Consider the following 19,109-nt stretch of genomic DNA (forward strand, 5'->3'; position numbering starts at 1 on the left):
TATGTTTGTGTTGTATTTGTGCTGATAAATAAATAAAGGGAGACTAGTATAGATCTATTTCAAGCTGTTTAGCTCTCATCAGCTAGCCATACCCTTACTGGGATTCGAACCTGGGCTGTATTACATATTAGGCAGATGTATTAGCCACTAAGCCACAGACTCTCCTCTTTATTGGCTGAGCCAGGGAAATAGTTATGTATTTGTGTTACAACCCCTGGTATGCCCAAATATGGGAGGGAGCTCACTACTCCCCCTTTCTGTCCTTCGGCTCATTACAGAAGACCATCCAGGCAGAAAACCATATTTTTATTTTAATGTTGCCTTTGCTATGTTTGTGTTGTATTTGTGCTGATAAATAAATAAAGGGAGACTAGTATAGATCTATTTCAAGCTATTTAGCTCTCATCAGCTAGCTATACCCTTACTGGGATTCGAACCTGTGCTGTATTACATATTAGGCAGATGTATTAGCCATTAAGCCACAGGCTCTCCTCCTTATCAGCTGAGCCAGGGAAATAGGTATGTATTTGTGTTACAACCCCTGGTGTGCCCAAACATGTATATATATTGCATTTCCCAAGTCTTTTGAAACATTTAGAACTTGTGGAAAACTCTCGGTGTAGATAAAATAATCTTCAATTTTGTTTGTTTTGTTACTAGGCTATTCAGGGGAAAAACCCATATCTGAATTTGAACACATAGGGACAGACAGGCTGTTTGATATGACCAAGTCAGCTTTTGAAATGGAAGAACTCTGCTCAAAATTTTATTTCTTCAGGAATGTGGAATTTCGAGCTTGCTGGCTTCAGATGACAGATGTTTCTGTTTGCCAGGGAAATGAAAGCTTTTTTGGGGGGCTTTCTGCAGAATATAGCTGGGAGCAACAGGGCCCCTTCTCTGCAATTGCTTCTCAGCCACTTTGGAGACGCAGTGGTGAGATCCTTCATTCCTGAAGTCTCATCTGATAACCAGCCTGGCAGGGGTATAGAACTGGGATGGTGAACCTATGGCACACAGAGCCCTCTCTGCGGTCACACCAGCCATTGCCCCAGCCCCGCTCCACTGTGCATGTGCATGTGCCTTCTGCCGGCCAACTGGTTTTTGCGCGGGGGGCCAGGGCTCATGTGGGAGATATGCACAGAGCGCATTTGTAGGGGGGGCAATGCTTGCATTGCATTTTGGACCTTGCACGGGGCCCCCACACCCGGTTTTGGCTTCCAGGTTTATGCAGGAGATTTTCCAGGCCCAAAATGGGGCACGGGTGGGTGGGTGGGGCTTGAAGGCCTCCTGCACCAACATGGAAGCCAAAAATGGGCGAGGGGGGGGGGAGAGGTCATGGGTGGTGCTGGTGGTCGTGAACGCATTGCATTAATTTTGTTTTGTCCAATTAAACCCAGTTCATATTTTTTATTTTGTCATCAATTTTGATTCATTGTGTCATACTTTATCACCTGTGTTGGATCTCTCGCCTTTGAAATTTGGTGGTGTGTGCAAAGGGAAAGGAAAAATTAGAAAGCTCCTCTCTACAGATGTCCTTAGTTTTAATAGTTTGTGCTGGAATCCACAATCCAAATTACCTTTTAATTTTCTTTCAGGTGTTCCATTATTACGGACCGGCTTTGAAATTTATACAGATGGTGCTGTTGACTCAGCTGCCGGCATGCTTGGTGTCCAACCTCCATTTTGAGCTGTATCCTTTTATAGCAGATGTCACTTGGTTTGATTTAGGAGTTGCTTTACGCCCCTGGAGACGGGGGATGAATGTCAGAAAGAGGAAATCTTTAGAGCAAGTAAACGAAGTGCTCTCATAGATATGCACTGTCACGAATGACCCTTTTAATGAATGGTGCAACTATTGCTAACATTGCTTTGAGTTTTATAGAGGCAATCATTCATTCTGTAAATGTGGAAGACGCTTCTCCTGAATCGAGTGGGTTCATTCTCTGAGTATGTAGCGCTATACGATCCTGGATCTTTGCAAAATTGAATAGTAATATAGTAATAGTAATATAGAATAACAATATCAGAGTTGGAAGAGACCTTGGAAGTTTTCTAGTCCAATGCCCTGCTCAAGCAGGAAACTCTATAGCTATGATAGCACTCCAGCCCTAAGCTTCGGTGCACATGGGCTCGCCGGCCGGATGATTTTCAGCCTTCTGGAGGGCCAGTGGAGGCCGTTTTTGCCCTCCCCAGTCTTTAGAAAAACCTCCCGAGCCTAGAGAGGACGAAAAACAGGCCCAACGGGCCAACCGGAAATTTGGAAACAATCCATTTCCGCCTTCCGGGGGGCAGAGGAGGCCTTTTTTGCCCTCCCCAGGCTTCAGGAACCCCCCTAATGACTCTCATTTGTGACGGTTGCAGTATCCCAGAGTCATGTGAGATCCCCTTTTGAGACCTTCTGACAAGCAAATTCAACGGGGAAGCCAGATTCACTTAACAACCTTGTTACTAACTTAACTTCTGCAGTGTTTCGCTTAACAATGGTGGCAAGTTGGGGCAAACCTCGCTTAAAATAGGTCTCCATTTTGGGCTCAATCGTGGCCGTATGTTGAGGACTACCTTTATTAACTCTTGCCCATCGTAGCTGCAAGGGGCGTGATTCCTAAACTTTGTCTAGGTCTTTGTCTAGAACGGATGCTGAGAAGAAGTCTCTACTCTTGTGGGATCAGCTTTCTTCTCTACGTGGAAAGGTAGTTGGTGGCTTTTTATTAACATTAACTTTTAGCAGAATGAAAGTGAGTTAAAATTAATGTACATATATTCCCTAAAAGAATTCTTGCTTTTAGGGTAAATCTGATTCTGCTGACTGTATTGACTTAAATTAAAACAACCAGTTTAACAATAGTTGTCTTGGAGTCTTGTAGAACGGGGGTCCCCAACCTGTGCGCCATGGCCCGTTACTCAGCTGTGGGCTATTGGCCACCTGGGCCGCATGAGTAGTTGGCTGGTAAGCACGCATATGCGCATACGCATAGCCCCACTTGCACGAGCGTCGACGCAAGCGTTGCGGGCATTTGCTGTCTCACTCACTGGGGGATTGGCAGCCCATTGGCATGAGAGTCACCGTGGGTCTTCGTGGGCCCCCTCGTGCGAACGTTGTTCCTGGCCCTTGTTTTCCTGCACACCTGAGCATTGTCATGGGTGTTCGTGGCTGCACTCGCATGAGCAATGGATATTTGCATGTGCCTGCCCCTCCCACAAAACTATCCCCTCCTTCCCCCCACCCATTCCAAGCCACCAACCTTTACAAATTAGGATGTGAGGAAAATGTAGAGTTGGAGCCCACATCTTTCTTGGTTACGGTGCCTGAGGATATTTGTTGTGCCAGGGGCTGAAACCTTTTTTTTTCTAAAATCCAGAGAAACAAAATAATATTTGTAAACAGCTTTGAAAAAAAGACTTCCCTGATTTATTGGGGGAAGATAATGTAGCAAAATTAGCTTGGAAGATTCTGTTATTACAACCTATTTCAATGAAGTAGATTCTAGTCTTCCTGTGGAGTTAGTTTCCTGATGTGGTCCATCTAGTTGGGCTGACCTCATCGGATGTACAGTCACCTTTAGAGGAGGCTGATCGGTCTCTGTCTGTCTGTCTGTCTGTCTGTCTGTCTGTCCCAAAGGTGCTTTTTCAAAAGGCAACGGGACTTTTGTTTTTCCCCTGAAGATGTTTCGCTTCTCATCCAAGAAGCTGCTTCTTCTGCTCTGACCGGATTGTGGAGAATGGAAGGATTTATATTCCTTGCGGTCATCTGGTCGTTAGCACTCATTCTGAGAGTCGTTGGGGCCACTGGGAGGTTTACCTGTGCCCTCAGGGTCACCTGAATAGTTCGAATGGGTTTGGATGACTGAGAAACTCCATAGACATGTCTGTCTGTCTGTGTCTTTTCTATCTATGTCCCAAGGAGGCAACTGGACTTTCTGGTTTTTCTTTGAAGACGTTTTGCTTCTTATCCAAGAAGCTTCTTCAGCTCTGATTTGGATGGTGGGGAATGGAAAAACCAGAATGTCCAGTTGCCTCTTGAAAAAGCATCTATGGGAGAACCATGATCTGGATTACTGAGACATTTTGTCTGTCTGTCCATCTGTCCATCCATTCATCCATCTTTCTATCCATCAATCTATCTCTTTGATCTATCTATCCATCTGTCTATCGGTCTGTCTGCCCATCTGTCCACCTATCCATTCATCCATCTATCTATCTATCTATCTATCTATCTATCTATCTATCTATCTATCTATCTATCTATCATCTATCTATCTATCTATCATCTATCTATCTATCTATCTATCTATCTATCTATCTATCTATCTATCTATCATCTATATCTATCTATCATCTATCTATCTATCTATCTATCTATCTATCTATCTATCTATCTATCTATCTATCTATCTATCTATCTATCTATCTATCTATCATCTCTATCTATCTATCTATCTATCTATCTACTATCTATCTATCTATCTATCTATCTATCTATCTATCTATCTATCTATCTATCTATCTATCTACCATCTATCTATCTATCTATCTATCTATCTATCTATCTATCTATCTATCTATCTATCATCCATCATCCATCCATCCATCCATATCTATCTATCTATCTATCTATCTATCTATCTATCTATCTATCTATCTATCTATCTATCTATCTCTATCTATCTATCTATCATCTATCTATCTATCTATCTATCTATCATCCATCCATCCATCCATCCATCCATCCATCCATCCATCATATCTCTTAACTATCTTCCTCAGAGTAGGCTCTCCTTATACATGAGACATTTCGTATATCAGTATCCCAGAAGTTTTATTTATAATCAAGTCTGCATGTGTTTAATCTGCAGGTAGGAGCTTTATTTGTACTGCCTTGCAGTATAAGCAGCATGCTGAATCCCGTACCCAGCCAACTAAGTACAAAAAAATGGAAGGAATGTATAGCTGAAAAACACAAAGGTCTCGGCAGTAAGTAAAGTCATATTGTCTCCACACTCTGCTGTTTCCCCTCCCCCCCCCGCGTTTTAGTAAATTGATCAAAAGATAAAGAATGCCTGGATGCTACAAAAAACTGATTAAGAAAGATTCTGCTATGGTCAGCAGAGAAAATGGAAAGTTTGGGTCTGTGCTTTCTCTCGGGTTGGAAAACAGTGGTGCTAATTGCAAAGAAACTTTATATATATATATATGTGTGTGTGTGTGTGTGGTATATACAACACAAATATAAAAAGGCAACATTAAAAATAAAAATATGGTTTTCTGCCTGGATGGTTTTCTGTAATGAGCTGAAGGACAGAAAGGGGGAGTACTGAGTGTCAGGGGAAAAAAACGCCCTGTAGAAAATGAGGTCTATGGACCAAGGCTGATTCCCTTCCGCATATCTTTTGAGATATTAAGAAAAGAAATAAGTCTTTAAGAAGTATTCTAATTAATAAACAAACTTTAATAATAAAATAATAAAAGTAGATAAAACAGAAAAGTTAACTAAATTGTTACATTTTGATAATGAAAATCTCCGGTTGCCAAGTTGGCAGCCGAACAAAGAAGAAAGGAATTTTGGAATGTGTAAACGCATGCGCAATAAATCACTTTCAGATAACATTTTGTTTTATGACCTGCGCAATAAAGCTTTCTTAGTTTAACTCTTGAATGTCAGTTCAGGCCTAGCAAACTTTTTAACATCGTGACACTGAGCTCCCTCCCATATTTGGGCATACCAGGGGTTGTAACACAAATACACATATATATCTATATATCTATATATATATATATATCTTGGACTTTAGATAACTTATTACTGAAATTTAGCATGCATGCTGATTTAATCTAGATTTTATCGTATGCATTTATGAATTTTTATAAAGATTAAGATGTATTTCTTTTTTAGTTCCAGAAGTTGAACTTAAAGGAGAAACGTGCAATTATTATTTCTTGGTGCAAGGCAACGGCTCTGGAGGTTGTAAAGCAACAATAATCTATTCGGCCAATCAGATCAATGGCTCTGTCACTCTTGCAGAAAGTATAGGAAAGCTGAGGACATCAGAAGAAGAAACAGAAGCAGGTATGAATTTTGTGGTTGAACTAAGAGGCACAAATGTTCATTCCAGTAGGGTAAAGTTGTAAGTAGAATACATCCTTTCTTTGTAAATAGTAATTATTTGAAACGAGCCTCCAGAAAACTAATCAGATGTGTGAATTAAACCCATTGATCATGAATAGTCATATCTATTCTTTAACCAAATATCAAAACGCAAATACAACTTTGTTCTCAAGAGCCTTATTTAACGTTAAGATAAATCTTGATTCACTATTGACTGGACTGCCCGGCTATAGGTTAGACTTCTTTTACTTTGTTCTCCAAGAATTTAAGTCTCCACTCTAGGTCTTCACTAAGAGTTTACTAGGCTTGGAGAGGTTCTTTTTTTTTTCCTGGATCACCTCTCCTTTTTAGTTTATTTACAACTTATAGAGAGAAAACACACATGCCTGCTTGCTTTGAAAACATAAGAAGACTATATCGGTCCATCTAGCTTGATATTATTGATATTGACTAGCATTGGCTGTCCAAGGCCTTTTTCCAGCTCTGCGTACATGCAAATTGTTGTTGTTGCTGTTGTTGTTGTTGTTGTTGTTGTTATTATTATTATTATTATTATTATTATTATTATTATTATTATTATTATTATTATTATTATTATTATTATTATTATTATTATTATGTGGTTAATCTTTGGTGAGATTCACAGCCTTTGGGGCTGGTTGGTAGCCTAACAGCTCGAGTCCTAACCAAGGACCTAGGAACTGTTAAGGTAACGTCGGAGGATATAAGTTGTTCCAAGTAGGGTGGTAGAGTCAGAATGTTCAAGTTGTTGTTATTGTTGTTATTATTACATTAATCTTTGGTGAGATTCACAACCTTTGGGGCTGGTTGGTAGCTCAACAGCTCAAGGACCTAGGAACTGTTAAGGTAACATCGGAGGATATAAGCTGTTCCAAGTAGGGTGGTTTTTTGTAAAGTCAGAATGTTCAAGTCCGATAAATTTAGAATTTCCAAATAGCGAGGTAGCTCTTTAGGTATTGCTCCAAGGGCTCCAATTACAATCGGGACAACACTTGATTTCTTTTTCCACAGTCATTATTATTACTATTATTATTATTATTATTATTTAATCTGGGGAGATTCACAGCCTTTGGAGCTGGTTGGTAGCTCAACAACTCGAGTTCTAACCAAGGACCTAGGAACTGTTAAGGTAACGGCGGAGGATACGTTTCACTTCTCATTCTAGAAGCTGAAGAAGCTTCTAGAATGAGAAGTGAAAAGTCTTCAGAGAAAAACCAGAAAGTCCAGTTGCCTCTCGAAAAAGCACCTTTGGAACAACCATGACCTGGATGACTGAGAATCTCCATAAACAAGAAAGGTCATTAAGTACTTTTGGGTCTGTCATAACTGCTGCTAAGTGACCAGTTGTAAGTTGAGTACTATCTACGTCTTGCTTCTCCTCAAGAAAATGTATGTGGTACTTTTAACAAAGACACCCAATGACATTCTGTGAGTAGAGGTTGCCTTTAATCTGATTTCCTTGATCATAGTCCAGTATTTGCGCTCTCGAGTCATTTATTTGGCTAAATTTTAGCATTTGATGTAATTTGATCACTTCCCACTTCTCTTATCAACACAGGCTTCTTTGAAAAGTTTCTCAAAGTTTTTCCGCATTTTTATGGAGAACAGATTTTACAAAGAGAGAAGAAACTCTCTCAGTTCCAAACACAGATTTTGAATCACTGCCTGAGTAAGTAATTGAATATTTACCTACAGAATAATGGCTGGAAAATACATCAATAAAAATATATCCATTGGTGTATCTTAATTTGTAGAGGGTACTATTTGAAAATAAAAATGGGCTGTCTTTTTAGGGGCTTGTGTCAACTTGTACAGCATTTCCATGACTACTATCGTTGACATAGGAAAAGGGAGGAGAATTCCATGCATACCTTTGGCCAAAGTCAGGTCTCATATTCCTACAGCTGGCGTGTGAAATGCGCGTGTTCATAGCCTGCTGCAGCACCTTGTTGGTGGATGTGATTTCTGACACAGACAGAAGGGAGGGGTTACAGGGGTAAAGTTCAAACGCAATTAAACAGAAGTCAGTTTTGGCTCTGCAGAAGAAATGTTGATCCTAATAAGTGAATGGATTTCTTTTGAACTTTGTCTTGAGGCTCGTAAATTAATTAGGTCATCTTTTGGAAACTCCACACTATGACAATCCCAGTCATTTCACTTTGAGAATTCCTTCTTGAGTGATGCCTTCCATTTTCCAGTCTGTAATGTTTGCTTGGCAAACTTCTAAACTCATTCAGTAAATCAGGAAAACAGTTTGGTAAAAAAAGCATACCTTGAAAAAATGTTTTATGAATGCTTGCTCAAATGACATGTGTTTATGTATGCATAAGCAAATTGCAGAAGCTTTTCTCCATAAGCTTATAAAGGGATTATGTTTTTATTGCCTTATTTTTTACTTGATAACAGCATGATGCAATAATTCAATTCAGTGAATTAGCATTATTATACATCCTGGGTTATTAACATCATATCCGTGACCCCCTAAATTCCTTGTCTTCTATTTTTCAGAGAGACAAACGTTTGCTGGGCATCTACCTGTAGCTTTTAAGAATGAACTGAAACATCTATTAGCCTACACCAGGGAACGTTTTTTTGAATTATGGAAGGTTAGCCATCCAAGTACTGTTTATCCAGGAGCAATTATTAAAACTAGAGATGAAGAAGCAATTGATGGTAAGCATCATTTTGTTAAATATCCCTGGAGATTCTCAGTCACCCAAAGGTGCCTTTTCAAGAGGCAACTGGACTTTCATGGTTTTTCTTTGAAGTTGTTTCACTTCTCATCCAAGAAGCTTCTTCAGAAAGTCCAGTTGTCCCTTGAAAAAGCACCTTGGGGACATCATTTTGTTACTTAATTAGAATAATTAGGATAAATACATTGCCTATAAGTTAGACTGTTTTAATAAATGAGCATTCATAATGCAGAATGTCACGTAGAAAGATGGGAGGTGTTTGAACTTTGAGACAGATGAATGGAGGATTTGGGATGACAACATTTTTGTAGCAGGTAATACAGTCAAGGTATTAGTGGATAAGATTATTCCTCAACTTGCAACAGTTCATTTAGTGACCGTTCAAAGTTACAATGACACCGAAAAATGACTTAGGACTGTTTTTCACAGTAATGACCCCACGGTCACATGATAAAAATTCGGATGTTTGGCAACTGGTTCATATTTATGGCCATTGCAGGGTCCCAGGTTCATGTGCTCCCGTTTTGCAACCTTCTGGCAAGCAAACTCAGTGGGGAAGCCAGATTCACTTTAACAACCGGGTTACTAACTGATCAACTGCAGTGATTCACTTAACAACCGTGGCAAGAAAGTGTTGTGACCCAGCAGGATCCTTTGCAGCTGTTGAGTGACTCAGATAGCGACGAACCCTATGAGTTGGCCATGGAGGAGGTGGAGGACCCTGAGCAGGGTTCAGACGCAGAGCAGGGACCAGAGAGGCTGGTTGGCCACCAGGAGGCGCCTGAGGCATGGAGCAGTGGGGAAGATCGGAGGGAGTTTTGTCCCTGATGCAAGATTGAGGAGGGCGGAGAAACGAAGGCAACAGCTGCTCGGGAGACAAGCTCCTAAAAGATAATGAACCTCAGGTGGTTGGGGCGTGGCCCCTCCCAAGAGCGTATATAAGACGGGACTTTGGGGAGGAAGGTTTTGCAGGACTCAACCGCTCGTAACAGTATTGAGGAAGGTCTGTCTGGTCTGTCTTGTATTATATTCTGTTTGATTTGGGTTGCTGCCAACTATTTTTGCATGTGATTCTTGTCTGGCTTGCAGCCAACAGAGTTGTAATCTTTATGATTAAAAAGTGGCACACAGCCAAGCCTGTGTCGGCGTTCATTACCGGACGGAGAGGGGTCAGAACAGAAAGGTTGTAAAATGGGGCAAAACTCACTTAACAAACGACTCATTTAACAACAGTACTGTTGGGCTCAATTGTGATCATAAGTCGAAGATTACCCGTATTCCCAGCCACTACGGTGAGAACGAAGATTGTAAAAAGAATAAGAAGGAGCACAAGGCAGGATTTGGGTCTCTTGACAATTGTCTCATCTGTTTTCCCTGTTCGTTTTTGTTTGCTATCACAAAAAATAAAATTGAAGCTAATCATACTTGGTGTTAATAGTAAGTGAACAACAGGTCTTCGGGTTGTTGCCAAAAGTAAGAGATTTGTAAATTATTTTATGGAAGCTGGATAGAAATTTCAAATGTTGGTCCACAGAACTTTTAATTACACCGAATGGAAAGCTATCCCATTCTTAGCTGCGTTGGAATTAAAATAGAAGATGAAGGTCCATAGATTTTGCAGTGGATTAAATGCTTGCCTTGCCTTCTTGCCCTTCCTCTGTCCCAACCATTCTCAGAACCAAAGCTAAAAGATTCAAATCCTTTGAAGTGGCCGGAAAGAAATGTTCTACAGAACTTGGAAAATTCTGAGAAGATGAAGCAAAGAACAAGGTAACATGAAGCATTTACACCTATGTTTTTCAGAATACGTTATAAAGGTGTAATGTTATTGGAGGTTATATTGAAATTGCTAATGAATGCCAGTAGGTGGTTGTGTCTTTAAACACAAATGATTTCAGATAAAAGCACGTTTAAATAATCATAGTTCAATGAGAATTGTGGTACATTGATAGTAAAATACATAAAGATTTTTGATTTAAAATGTACAATTCAATATGAATGAAGTATAAGTAATGACTGTGGAAGAAATGCACGAAATTTATTTGTAACCAATCGACACGCTTTCTACAAGATGTAATGAAGGATGATTCTTTTTTTGTGTTTTTGTTTAAATAAAATAATAAAAAGTTTTCCAAAAAAAGCATTTATGCCTATGTGTTGGTGTGTAGCTGTCGTGTGAACATAGTTCTCCACTCATCGGTTTGATTTTCCTTTTAGAGTTTCTGAACAGCTGCTGGGCCATAAAAATGGCCAGAAGGACTCAGCCTTACTTGATGCTAGAGAGATGCTTAAGTACTTCACTGCAGAAGGCTTGCCTGTTGGAGATCTGCAGCCCTTACTCATTCCAAAAAGGTAGAGTAAAATCCTTGTCTTGAACATGGAACCCTGCAGTTGACTCAGTTGAGAATCTTAAGTAGCTACAAGTTCTACTTCTCCCGTTGGGACATAATTTCTACTGGCAGCATTCAGGCGTTGATATTGATGTTGTAAGCGCATCATTTTCGAACGGTGTGGTCTTTTGAAGCACCTCAAATAATTGAACAGGTACTGGTTCTAATATCTGCATTTGAAGTCCAAGCGACACCTGCAAACTCCGACTTTCTGCGTTGCTCGGAAAGGATATAGCAGCAGTACCATTGCAGATGAGATTTTCAGACTGAATTATTAAAATGAGCTTTGTTTTACCCTGCATTATAACAGAAACATTTGAACCCCCCACTAAAATATAGGTGTAAGCTTGATTAGATCATAATGAAGACTGATAAGAAGGGATTCCTTCAGAGAATTCTTAAACCTGGTTTAGAGCATTGGAAATGGGGTGGGGCCTTCCTTCCTTCCTTCCTTCCTTCCTTCCTTCCTTCCTTCCTTTCTTTCTTCCTCACTCACTCCTTCTTTCCTTCCCTCCTTCTCTCCCTATCATCTCCCTTCCTTCTTTCTTTCTTTCCTTCCTTCCTTCCTTCCGTCCGTCCTTTCTTTCTTCCTCACGCACTCCTTCTTTCCTTCCCTCCTTCTCTCCCTATCATCTCCCTTCCTTCTTTCCTTCCTTCCTTCCTTCCTTCCTTCCTTCCTTCCTTCCTTCCTTCCTTCCTCCTTCCCTCCCTTTTTCCCTCTCTCCCTCCTTTCCTTCCTCTTTCCCTCCCTCCCTCCATCACCTTCCTTTTCTTCCTCCCTCCCTCCATCATGCAGGTTCCTTGTCATGTTATTGCTCACAACTAATAGTGTTTCCTCCTTCATTCACAACAGAATTTCAGGCCATCTGCTCACAGGATTAAAGCTAATCAGAGTTTGCAAATGCAAATTATGGAAAAGTACAATTAATTTTAGGAACTTAATCTCGAAGATTTGGGGAGGTGGAGGATATCATTCATACTGCCTGATTGAAGCCAGATCTTTTTTTTCCATGAATGGGTAATGAATGCCGTTTCTGGAATGTCAGCCAAGTTATCTTGTTTTGATTCACCAGTGACAGCATGTGTATAAACTGAACTTTTAGAAAGCAACACAATACTCTTCCAAGACAAACAGAATTCTGCTACTTGATTCTACAGATAGAATCAAGTATATTTGATTGATTGAGCATTTCATGTTACTATTGTTTCTAATAATGGAGAGTTATGTAGAATTATTTACGTACAAAACCTAGACTTTCTAGATGACTTAGAATTTCACAAGGAAGGACAACAGCATAATGGGTGTTGTGGCCTGCCAGACTGAGACGATGAGGAGGAGGTTGGGGAGGAACTTGGGCCAGTCCTGGAGTCTGGGGAAGGTTCTGATGGATGCTCTGCATCGGAAGCAGAGATAGAGCCAGGGCCTTCAGACATTTTCCAGCTGCCTCCGGAGTCAGAGATAAGTGGGGAAGAAGAACAGCTGGGGCCTGTTCCAGATGCACAGAGCTGTCAGGAAAGGAGAACAATTGAGGAACAGGAGCTGACTAGGGAAGAAAGGCACAGGTGGACGCTGAGTGGCCCCTCCCTGGCTGGGGAATAAATAGAAGCAAAAAGGGAGTGGTGTTGTGGGAAACAAACATTCGTGTCTCAGAGACTGCTTGAGAGAGTTTCATTTACAGCTTTGGCTGGAAGCTCCCGGCCTGGCAAATATCCAAGGAATTGATAAGGTCTGTACTGCAGTTAACCCTTGGAAGGATTGTTGCCTGGACTTTTCTGTGTGTGAATGCCATGAATCCACAGTAGTTAAATAAAGAAAGTTTTTTCGGGACAAGGGGTTCTGTTTCTTGGTTCTGCTAAGACTGGGTCAGAACAATGGGAGGGGGAAGGAGTATTAGGTATGTTTGCTGCCTTGAGTTTTTCAAAGAGTAATAAAGACATAAAGCAATTCAGAGATAAAAATCTAATGAATACATCTACAGGATGCCACTTATCTTATTTCACAGCTAGCATGGTGTGACTATGGAACCCTTGTCACTATTCCTGAAGTCCTGGGAGGGAGATTAGGACCAAGTTAGTTCAGAAAGTGGCAGCAGTTAATCTTTCTTTGGAAACTAAACCATGTTAGAAATGATAGGAAATATATATAGCTCGGGTTGGCGAAAGGTCTGTTTTCTGGCTTTGCTGTTTAGCTTCCGAACGTTTTGTCACCCAGCTAGGTCACATCCTCAGCGTGACTTTGGTTGAAGCATCTTGAACAAAAATCATGGCTCATGCCACCACACTCCATGCATGCAAATTCCTCCAAGCCTGGTATTCTACCAATGGATCAATCATCAAGCATACCCTATATCAGCAATGGCGAACCTTTTTTGGCTCGCGTGCCATAAGTGGGGGGAGAGGAGGGGGGGTCATGTGCGGGCGTGCTGCACCCATAATGCAATGCGCGACCCCCAGTGCACATGCGCGCACTACAGGCACTCCCCCCCCCACTTTCACATGCTTTTTTCGCCCTCCCCAGGCTCCAGAGGCTTTATAGTAAGCCTCCGGGCGGTCCTTGAAACCTTCGGGGCGCTTAAAACGACCCTCCAAGCAAACCGGAAGTGACTTCCAGTTTGCTCGGAGGGTTGTTTTGAGCATTCCGAAGGCGTCAGGGAAGCCTCCGGATGGTCCCTGACGCCTCCAGAGGGCGTCCGGGGGGCGGGCGAGGCTCTTTTCGCCCTCCCCAGGCTCCTATAAAGCCTCTGGAGCCTGGGGAGGGCGAAGAATGGCTTTAAAAAAGGGTGAACTTAGCTGGCCAGCGCGCGCATGCGCGCTGGCCAGCTCACAGGGCAGCGCCTTGCGTGCCCTGACAAATGGCTCCGTGGGCCACCTGTGGCACGCGTGCCGTAGGTTCGCCATCCCTGCCCTATATCAAAGTGTTGTATTTGATTATTATAATTACAATGGCAAAGAGAGAGAGAGAGAGTGTGTGTCTGATTGTTCCTATTCGTGTTGTTAACATGTTTTTTTTGTTTTGCCTATAGGAGAGCAATAACTTTGGTTTCACGTGAAAACCTCTCTGTCTTTTTTTTCAGTGACAGCGTTTTTTTGACACCTGAACTGACACCGCGAAAACTGAGAGCTTTACCGTTTGAAAAAGCTGCTGGCTGCCATTACCACGGCCTGGAGTAAGTTTCCTTTACGGTGAATTATTTTCTGAGCCCTCTCATTCAGCTGAATAGAATAGGAATAGGAATAGAATAGAATTCTTTACTGGTAAAGTGTGATTGGACACACAAGGAATTTGTCTTTGGTGCAGATGCTCCCAGTGTACATAAAAAGACAAGATACATTCATCACGAATCATAAGGTACAACACTTAATGATAGTCATAGGGTACAAATAAGCAATCAAATCACACTAGAAAACAATCAATATAAATCATAAGAATACAAGCAACAGAGTTACAGTCATACAGTCATAAGTGGGAGGAGCTGGGTGATAGGAACGATGGGAAGATTAATAGTAATAATAATGCAGACTTAGTAAATAGATTGACAGTGTTGAGGGAATTGTTTGTTTAGCAGAGTGATGGCGTTTGGGGAAAAAACTGTTCTTGTGTCTAGTTGTTCTGGTGTGCAGAAATAATTTATGTCCAGGATGTGAGGGGGTCTGTAGATATTTTCACAGCCCTCTTTTTGACTCGTGCAGTGTGCAGGTTCTCAATGGAAGGCAGGTTGGTAGTAATGGTTTTTCTGCAGTTCTAATTATCCTCTGAAGTCTCTGTTTTTTGGGGTTGTCGAACCAAACCAGACAGCTATAGAGGCGCAGATGGCAGACTCAACAATTCCTCTGTGTTTTCTGAGTTGGCGCAGAAAGAACATTCTTTGTTGTGCACAAACCAAGTTTAAGAAAATATTGAAACTTAAACAAACAACAATAGATTTATCTACCAGTTCTTTTCACATTTGGATATTTAATGCTTGAAACCAAGCATCATGTTTCAAATGCATGCTTTTATAAATGCAAAATATGTTCTGACAAAGTTTTCAGCGGAAAGTAGAGCAGGATTTGAACATCGTGCTTTTCAATGTCAAAACAGAAGTGGGAAGAATAAACCTTGGCAGGTCCCTTCCTCTTTCTAACTTCTAAATAAATAAGCAAAACATTTTTGAGAGGCAGAAGGAAGCTCACCCTCAAACCACCCTTTTTCCTTCCAAATGCTTTTGAATGCTTTAGAGCAGGGTGTTAGGAATGTAACCTAACAGTTGAGTTAGCAATATATAAACCAGGATGGTAGTACTGTTTCTTTAAGTACTGCTGTAATGTGATTGGTTGCTGTTACTTCGAGCAGCCATAAGAGGGAGCCAGAATGACTGTTAGCTCTCCGTTAGAGGCTGATCCTTGAATACTGCTTGTTAGACGTATCGTGAGTTACTGTGTTTTTGCTACTGTTAGCTGCTTTGTGTGCTGAACTGATAATACTGGACTGTGTTCGAAGGATCATTCCTTAACTGAGAACATTGATAACTGACTGACTGAACCGTGTATGACTTGGACTGTAAATTGAACTCTGAATACCTCTATATTTCCACATAGTAAACTACTATTATTTATACTATTCGGTGTCTCTGTATGCTGGTTTGTGCGTGTTCTTCCATACCGCTCTCATTACGCTTCTCTGCATACTCGCTCTCCTAACGGGGAGCTTACTTACTTAACACAGGGTTCACCAACCGTTTGGACTTCAGGAACCGCTAAATTCATAATTTTAAATCCCGTGGACCATTAATATGAATTAGTGATGGGATGGGGTCCTTCAGGCACTTAGCTTGATCGCCTGTTAGCAGAGAGAAGCACCCGGAGTCAATGCTAGGTTTGCTGTCCATTGCAGCTAGGAATCTCTAATACGGCCAAGAATGAATGTATGTCATGTTCCACAGGGATTTGAGTAAGAGAAGCAAGGAAGATATTTCCTTATGGCAAGAAAGGCATAAAGTTTTTCTTTATGTCGGAAGCAGCCTTAGACACTCTGCAATGCTGGTGGTTCCAACCCTGTTTTTAATGACGACTCTTAGGTACTGCCTCGACGACCGAAGAGCTTTGGAAAGAGACAGGGAGTTTGCTGAACTTCAGTCTCGGCTTATCCGTTTTGAAACTCAGACCACCTGCACGAAGGAATCTTGCCCTGTGCCCTGGGTCTTGAGTCCCCTGCCATCCCCGGCGGTTTTGTCCGAGCCTGGAAGTGTCCCTGACGGAGAATCATCACAAAGAGAACTGCAAATGGAGACATCGAAGCTAAAACGGAGATCGAAAGATGTAGAGAGCTTTTGTTCCAACAAAAGGTAATACGTGGTATAGAAATAAATATTTCTTTCCTTGCTTGACCACTGCTTTGTGTGGCTGTTATGCAATGTCTTTCTTTTTTCCTGCCATTTCCCCCCAGCTCTGATAACCTTTAGTGCAGTGGTTCTCAACCTGTGGGTCGGGGCCCCTTTTGGGGTCGAACGACCCTTTCACAGGGGTCGCCTAAGACCATCGGAAAACACACATTTTTGAAAAAATACAGAAAACATAAAATAATCTTATGGTTGGGGGTCACCTCAACATGAGGAACTGTATTAAAGGGTCGTGGCCTTAGGAAGGTTGCGACCCCCTGCTTTAGTGTAACATGTTTTATATTGAAGTAAGTGGCACTTTCTTAATCCCTATGTGGAGGTTCTGACGGACGAACCCAACCAAGCCAGAAAATCGAGACAGAACAGATCCCGTTAAGAACAGCTTTATTGAGTACATCATTTTGGCTCGCGTGAAAGCAAAACCAACTCTAATTATTTCCTGCGGGTTTTCGTACAAATAAAGAATAGATGTTCCCCTTCCTCCTTGTCACAGGTCACATTGTCCAATTAGGTGTTCTGGTGTTTCCCGAAAGAAACGTCATGGACGCCAGGAATACCAGAATACTAGGATTTTGGGTGAGAGCCATGAGAATATCAGGATTTTGGGTGAGAGCCATGAGAGCTGTGAGCAGGAAGATGTGGAATGGAGGCTGGGGGAGGCCCAGGACACCCCATTAGGGCCATGGACAGGCCGGAGCGGCGCCCGGGCCAAGAACGCTTGCCCCCACTCACTGAGGACCATTACCATCTATGAGCTCCCACCCACCTAGGACCATCTAAGACTGCCACCCACCCTTTGCCACCTTTCCACCACTCGGATACCATCTATGAACTCCCACCCACCTAGGACCATCTAAAACTGCCACCCACCCTTTGCCACCTTTCCATCACTTGGATATTTGGTCATTTTCTGCCCCTTTATCCAAGTACAAACAGGACACTGCCTTCACCTTCTTTTGAGACCCTGGCCACTGACTGACTATTCACCATCTTTAACAAAGATGGGATTTTTAACGAAATGTTTTTTATCCTTTTTAGGGGGTTCCAGGGTGGAGGGGCGGGTTAATCAGGCCAGGAGGGGGGCCAGTGCCAGGCGAACAGGTGAGTCTAGGAGGGAAGTGAGTGTGGTGGGGGGAGAGGGAAAAGGACATCTCAACAGAGGGTTGCCCTATTACAACGGTCGCGGGGAGGGGTGGATGCGAGGACAGGAGATCGCAAGGTCGGTTGGGAGACCGTGGCTGTTGGATACGCCCGGTCGTTTGTACCAACCCCTGCAGCCTAGGTGGCCAGGAACTACAGAGCCAGGGCCTAATTTCAATTCAATTTCAATTTATTAGCGCTTATAGACCGCCCCCTCTCCCGAAAGGGACTCGGGGCGGTGTACAGTCCATGTCAAAGAACAAAATTAAAACAATTAAAATTACTACATGGAAAATATATATATACAAATATAAAATGGATAGATGCATAAGAGGAGGATAAAAGATGTGCAGGACTGTATTGCTAATAAATAATTAAAATAAACAGACATTAAGATCCCAATACCCAATAAAATTAAGACTATAGAATAATACCCTTAAAAACCAGTAGAATATAAATGCCAGGAGATAGGCGTTGAAATTATGCCAGGCCAGCCAGTCGAAACAGGTGAGTCTTTAGTTTCTGCCGGAAGGAGCGGAAGTCGGTGGTGGTTCTGATGTCGGGGGGGGAGGTCATTCCAGAGGGTTGGGCCCATCACAGAGAAGGCCCTACTCCTTGGCGTCGCCCGCTGGCATTGCCTAGCGGATGGCACCAGGAGAAGCCCCTCTCTGTGAGAGCGAATTGGCCGCTGGGATGTATGTGGGAGGATGCGATCCCGCAGGTAACTGGGCCCTATGCCATGGAGCGCTTTAAAGATGGTGGTCAAAACCTTGAAACGCACCCGAAAGACCACAGGCAGCCAGTGCAGGTCACGCAGGAGCGGTGCCACATGGGAGTACCTGGTACTCCCCATGACCGCCCGCGCGGCTGCGTTCTGGACTAGCTGCAGTCTTCGGGCGCGTCCCAAGGGAAGCCCCATGTAGAGAGCGTTACAGTAGTCCAGGCGAGACGTCACCAGTGCATGAGTGACCGTGCGTAGGGCATCCCGGTCCAGGAGGGGGCGCAATTGGCGCACCAGGCGAAACTGGTGGAACGCCCCCCTTGCCACGGCTGCCACATGATCGTCCATTGACAGCCGGGCATCTAGGAGGACGCCCAAATTGCGCGCCCGTTCCACAGGGGGCAACTGCTCGCCCCCTATGGTCAGCGTTGGAATTAGCTGACTGAACCGAGGTGCCGGTAGCCACAGCCACTCAGTCTTGGAGGGGTTGAGTTTGAGTCTGTTGTCCCCCATCCAGACCCCGACGGCTTCCAAACACCGGGACATCACTTCGACAGCCTGAGGCTGATGCTTTGCAATGCAAGGTCCGTGACCAACAAGGCCCCCCTCATTAATGAGTTGATCTCAGAGGGGGAGCTGGACCTTGCAGGGATAACGGAGACC

General features: G+C 42.7%; 1 protein-coding gene across 1 annotated transcript in view; it reads left to right on the forward strand.

The window, feature by feature from the left end:
- The window catches only part of MTBP (MDM2 binding protein), a 45,294-nt gene that overhangs the window by 15,215 nt on the left and 10,970 nt on the right, over nucleotides 1-19,109 (forward strand). Inside the window, exons 9-18 of the mRNA XM_081950576.1 lie at nucleotides 1,596-1,690; nucleotides 2,618-2,690; nucleotides 4,854-4,971; nucleotides 5,891-6,064; nucleotides 7,683-7,793; nucleotides 8,633-8,797; nucleotides 10,494-10,587; nucleotides 11,035-11,169; nucleotides 14,282-14,374; nucleotides 16,265-16,531. Coding sequence (XP_081806702.1) covers nucleotides 1,596-1,690; nucleotides 2,618-2,690; nucleotides 4,854-4,971; nucleotides 5,891-6,064; nucleotides 7,683-7,793; nucleotides 8,633-8,797; nucleotides 10,494-10,587; nucleotides 11,035-11,169; nucleotides 14,282-14,374; nucleotides 16,265-16,531 — 1,325 coding nt within the window. The remainder of the gene's footprint in view (nucleotides 1-1,595; nucleotides 1,691-2,617; nucleotides 2,691-4,853; nucleotides 4,972-5,890; nucleotides 6,065-7,682; nucleotides 7,794-8,632; nucleotides 8,798-10,493; nucleotides 10,588-11,034; nucleotides 11,170-14,281; nucleotides 14,375-16,264; nucleotides 16,532-19,109) is intronic.

The sequence above is a fragment of the Natrix helvetica genome (genome assembly GCF_964273705.1).
Source record: "Natrix helvetica genome assembly, chromosome: 4".
Taxonomy (NCBI): Eukaryota; Metazoa; Chordata; class Lepidosauria; order Squamata; family Natricidae; genus Natrix; species Natrix helvetica.